A 6,000-nucleotide genomic window follows, 5' to 3' on the forward strand; every position below is an offset into this window, starting at 1 on the left:
ACTGCCTGCAAAGGCCACGGGGGCAGCAGGTGGCAACTGCCTGCAGAAGGCAGTAGTGGCGGGGCCTATGCAGCACTGTCCATGGAGCCTGGGGTGGTTGCCCTGATTTTTGCCCCCCCCCCCCCCCCCCCCGGATGGCCCTATCTGGAGGACATAAAAAAAATCACGATGGAAATTTATGCTTAATTATAAATGAGGCAAAGAGATGAACATGTCTGAATAAGTGTTAGACAAATAAAAAATATTTTGAACTTAAATGTTTTTTGTATAATAATAATGACTAGCAGTTTAGTGGTAATAACATTTGCTTGTGTGGCAGCTTTGCATTCTAGTCCTATGCTAGGATACTGCAAACATTGGTTTTTTTGATTATATGGGACATTGCTCCGCTATCTAAGGGCACAATCCAGTGGACCCATAAGTAATGCTCATCACTGGAAAGGGCAAAATACACTTTCTCTCAGAAGCAAGGTCCACAAGATATAAGGTTTTTAAGGTTTAGAGCAGGAGAATAACAGAAAGAGTGCACCGTCACTCTAGACATCTTGGCTCAATGAAGAAGTTTATTTAGCCTTAGCAGCTATAAAGAAAAGCTGCAGAGGGAGAATTTCCTCCATGACGGAGTCTGAGTGACTTTCTTGGTCATGTGATTTTGAATTTCCTGTTTTCTAAAAGCAAATTAACAAATATGAAACCTAAATAAATCTGATTGATTTTTAAAATGCTATCAGAAAATTATCTTGTTTTACTGTATTTCTGCCTTTGTGAAATATCTTTTGTGAAAAGGAAACAGTGTCTTTTTTTTAATGGATTCTGGAAAGAACAATAATCGTTGAGGAAACCTGAAACAGTGAAGTTGAATCCAAGAAAGGTGGTAAAGTGAAATGCAGGAAAGAGGAGAAAGAGGTGGGTGCTGATTAATGTGAGACCTCCTTGAACTAAACGTGGAAACTACATTGCAAAAGAGTCCCTACAGTTCTTAATACATGTCCATGTTTTCCTTTCCTGATAAGGAAGCAAAGAGACTTTTTAGTGCTTGAGTGTGGCCTATATCAACGAAATAAAGACTGGAAAGCAGTGATGCTTAACCTCTGGCTCATGGGCCAGATCTGGTGTGCAGAGTCATGTCATCTAGCCCATGGGACTCCCTATAGGTCTGGAAATTTGGCAGCAGGAGAGCAGTGGTAGTGTTAATGGCTGTGGCTCTGGAAGTCCTGGCATAAGCTGTCTCCTCATCTTATGTAGAGCCACAGTAATTAACAGTGTCGCTGCTCCCCCATCGCTAAATGTCCAGACCCATGAGAAGTCCTGTAGGGCAAATGACCCAGCCCTGTGGGCTAAACTGGACTGTGTCTGGGTCTGGCACATGGGGTCATTGTAGCCAGATATGGTATGTGGGGTTGGGCCTGGCGCCCTGGATCTCATCCATGAACTGGCGTCATGCACTAACCCCATGCTAGAATAAGCCCAGGGACCACCCCTGCCTGCACGATTCGTCCCCACATCCAGACCAAGGGACTGAGTTTGAGTACCGCTTCTGTAAAGCATTATGGACATTAAATAATTTAAAGAAACATTTCTCTGGTGTTATCACCAGTTCAGTTGAACAGATGGTAACACTGGAAAGTTCTTTGTGTAATACAGTTACTGGGCATTATAGCAGAGTTATTTGCATTAAAAAGTTTAATTCTAAGATTAGTAGCAGTATCCAGGGTATCTGATAAGGTCTCTTTCTGAGAGATGCTTATTTCAGGGCCTAGGAAAACTGAATAATGGATCTAGGGATTGCTGTCATTTCTGTCAGGTAGCTAAGACAAGAGTGAGAGTCAGGAAACTTCAGTTCCATTTTTAACTGCTGCTAGTTTGCTATGTGACGATGGACAAACTGCTTACTTTCCATGCCTCGGTGTCCCCATTTGTAAAGCAGGAAAACTGCTTCTTGCATACCAAAGTAAAGCATTCTCCAATCTACGTATGAAAAGTAGGTTGTAATAGTGATAAGGATTAAGTAGTTTGTTACCCAGTAGTATCCAGGAAGAATGCTGAGAACAACACCAGGAACTGTATATGGCCTTTATTGATTTGACCAAAACAACTGCTGTATTCCCAACTCAGCCACGGACAAAGGACACATGGAGCAAAGGAAACACTTCAAGGACACCTTCAAGGCTAACCTTAAGAAGTGTGGCATTGAAAGCACAAATTGGGAGAAACAGGGCTACATGGCAATGCCTCGTGAGAGAAAGTATGTCCAACATTGAGGAAAAGCATCTCTGTCTGGAGGCAGAAAAATGATAGAAATGGAAGGGAAGGAAAGGAAACAAGACTGAGAAATCCATGGTCTGACCATCCCTTTAACACCACCTGTAGCATTTGCCAGAGTGCGGCTCTAGGATCAGCCTTCTTAGCCATCAACAGACCTATTTTACAACCCTTTATTTGACCCCTGGGAGAGTGATCATCCTCGATCATGCAGGATCACCGCTGCTGCCACGAATTCAGACAGTAGGAACAATGACCAGGGAAATTAACTTTTATTCTGTATTTTGAGATTAAATCCTCAAGGGATATGCAAAGAGATTACAGTGAAATTTATTTTAAAAAATAAGTTATTTTTTTATTAATCTTTATAATGCCATTTTGTTTTAAAGGTGCATGGAAACTACCTAAATACTATCTTAAGCTGAAGTCCTATCTCCACTTTTCATGGCAATTGACTTTAAGAGCTGTATTTTACACCTGGTTTATGAGAACCAAATAGTGTTCTACTTAAAACATTAAATTTTAGTAATGTTTCTTTGATATTTGCTTAAAATCTACTGTGTAAACAAGCATTGTGAAACAGCCACACCATGTTTGAACAACTACTGTGCATCTGAATAGCCTTTCTACATTACCAAAATAGGCTGTCCTGACAGTATGCTTTAGCAGTAGGTATAGCTGAACCAGTGATGAATCTGTCCTTTTCTTGTCTGTGGGCAGACATACATTTGCAGCAGCTTAAAAAGGGGAAGGAGAAGCATACATAGCAGGTGTTACCTTGTTATTGTGCCTGAGCCTATAGGAGACAAGCATAGCACAACCGCTATAACTTTAACCCTGCTTCATCCAGGGTCAAAGATAGTGCCATTTAATGTACTTGTATGCCTACAGGCTGTGTACATGCAACAGTTTCAGCAGTGATTCTCAGAGTGCTGTGGCATCTTAGGGTGCTATGAGGTTCTTTAAGGATGTTGCACATTATTAGCACTGTTGGGCATGCAAATACCTACACATGATTCGCAAGATATACCCAGAGATTTCAAAAACGAATCCATACTGTCAAACCCAGTGTCACCTGTTGTGGTCTTTCTGAGTTCTTTGCAACAGAAAAATGTTGGTATTTTTCCAGAGCCAAAAAATGAGTGAAAGCTGGCATTTTTCAAGTGGTGCCTTGAGTCTAATGAGGTTGAAAACCACTGAATTAAAATATAACAGCAGGCACATGCCCTCATTTTTAAAGCAGTTGCACATGTACATTTGTCCATACCCACAATCAGCAGTATGTCTCTACTTAATGTTTTAAACAGAATGTTTTATTTTAATGATTAAATCAGTGGATGTATATGATTCATGCATCCGTCTTTAATTCTGCAGAATGTTCTTAATTCATAGATGCCGCAACAGCCTGCCTTTACTTGTGGCAGTATGCATTGTAAGTTTTTGTAGAACTGGGGTTTAATGAGGATAAAGTCTTTATTGGTGAAATCTCCCAGTGATGTAACTGGGTAGGGGGAAATTTCTGAAGGCCAGTGATGTTGGGTCCTGATTTTTGCTTGAGCTATAACTTGCTATATTTATATAATATTTATATATTTATAAAGTGGTGTTTTAAGAGGAAAAACATTTTAATGATGTCTCTTTGATGTTAAATATATTTGACTGAAGTTTACACAGTGCCAAAAGTGCTTTTCTTTTGATTAAAGCCATGGTCAGTATTGATTTATGACCAGTGGCCTTTAATTTTTCTACAAAGTATAATTTGTTGTTTTTTTTCTAATTTTCGTAGATCATAAGCACACCACAAAGACTGACCAATTCAGGGAATGTTCTGATTGGGAGTCCATATACCCCAGCAACAGCAATGGTCACTCAGACGCACATAACGGAAGCTACTAGCTGGGTTCCAGGGTAAGGTTTTATTTTGGTTTAAAATAGGTGTAGACGAGCGGGGCTTAGCTGCTCTGACTTTCTTCTGTTTACCCTTGTGTACATATGATGACTTATGTCCTTGGTCCTGCCCAGTTCGGCTGGGGGGATGCTCTTCAGCATACTTGGCAGTTTTGATGTCTGTTTTGTGCAAGCAGGAAGCTACATGTACCAGTGATTTCATATATGATTCATTTCATTACCTTTTTTGTGTGTAAGTTTATAGCAATGCCTGTTTTCATACAATAATGAAATACATTCATGCTATTTGCGCAATTAAAACAAGTCTTTACAGTTTCCTTGAACTCCTGCCAAATGTACAACATCCTCATTGTAGGGTATAGTGGCATTTGCTACAGTGCAAAGTTGTGTCAAACATGTTCCCAGACATAGTTTGAAAAATAAGCCATAATTCTAATGGAAACCTACGTGTTGTCAATGTCTTCATTTTTGTATTGCTGAATTACAGTATTGCAGTCAGTAAACAGTGAACAGAAGGGTGATTAATTCTGTGGGCCTTGTGTTACAGTTTTGATCTTTAAAATATTTCAGGACCTCTTTATTCCCTGATTCTAGTATCCTGTATCTGTATCTGTAATCTAGACAGATTTAATGCAGCACTGTTGAAAATTTTTAAAATATTTTCAAAAAACATTTCTACAGTGGGTAGGGCCCTTGCCAGGGAGCAGGAGACCTGAGTTCTAGGCTCCACATACACAGATGGGGTTTGAACTGTCTCCAGCTTCCCAGAAAGTGGCTATGAGTGAGGCTTTACCCAGAGTGCTCTCCAGCCTTTATTTTGAAGCTGGCCTGTTGGCAGCCAGGAGAAGATATGTGAAGCCATGAGGAGACCAAACTGCAGCCCTGGGCTTTGCCTCTGAATGGGACAGAAACTCTCCCATTACTGTTTAACCATTTTTTCCAGAGCACTTGCCAGCCCTCCTTTTGAAGCTGGCCTCCTGGAAAGGAAAATAAGTGGGGCCAGGAGGAAGAGAACAAACCAGAGGAAATGTGGCTGGAAGGGAAAGGAGCCTTGGGCCCCTCCCCTCACTGGGACAGAAACCATTGCACTGTTGTTTATCCATTTTATACAATGAATATCAAATACAAGGTGCAGTGGCCAAGCTTCAGGAGGAGTGCTGAAGATACTCTGGGCTGTACAGACCTGGTAAATGGAGCATTTTGTTGGGAAGCAGGAGATGCAAGTTTAGACCTCCTCTGGGTGTATTTGTGTGTGTGCCTGGCACCTGAGTTTTCTGCTGTCCAAGCAAGTGCCGTAGCCATTAGGGTTTGGGCTACAACTTGGAAAGACTGTCTTTGTCCTTTATTTTGCTTTCAAAAGGTACACGCACAGGATGATTTGTTCCACCACAGAATCCAAACTGTGTAAGTGCAGAAAGTGCCATTCTGTAGCTATGTAAAAGCCACCTAGACATGTCAAGGTGAAATAAGATTTATCTTTAAGCATCTTCCCTGAAAGCAAATTAATGACAGACCTAGGAACAGAAGCCAGTTTTCCTGAGCTGGTAGTCTAGCCACTAGCCCATGCTACCTCCAAAATCTTAACTATTTCACTCTCCAGTGAAACAGCTCCAGTGAAATTCTGTCCAGTGTTACAGAAGCATCATTTTCCCCTTCATTATAATTTGCATAGTACATTTAACTACCGTATTTTTCGGACCATAAGACGCACCGGACCATAAGACGCACCCCTCCTGGAGCCTCAGTCTCCGCGGCAGCGAGTCCCTCCTTCAGACTCCTGCCCAATCTGTTCCGGCCGGCCATTTTTATTGCCGGCTCCCGGCCACCGGC

At 41.4% G+C, this 6,000-nt stretch overlaps 1 protein-coding gene across 4 annotated transcripts in view; it reads left to right on the forward strand.

The window, feature by feature from the left end:
- The window catches only part of TFDP2 (transcription factor Dp-2), a 136,606-nt gene that overhangs the window by 96,294 nt on the left and 34,312 nt on the right, over positions 1–6,000 (forward strand). For all 4 annotated transcript variants that reach the window (XM_019532988.1, XM_019532989.1, XM_019532990.1 and 1 more), the window contains one exon: positions 4,049–4,170. In XM_019532988.1, coding sequence (XP_019388533.1) covers positions 4,049–4,170 — 122 coding nt within the window. The remainder of the gene's footprint in view (positions 1–4,048; positions 4,171–6,000) is intronic.

This window comes from Crocodylus porosus, unplaced genomic scaffold (assembly GCF_001723895.1).
Source record: "Crocodylus porosus isolate Cpor-Errol unplaced genomic scaffold, CroPor_comp1, whole genome shotgun sequence".
NCBI lineage: Eukaryota > Metazoa > Chordata > Crocodylia > Crocodylidae > Crocodylus > Crocodylus porosus.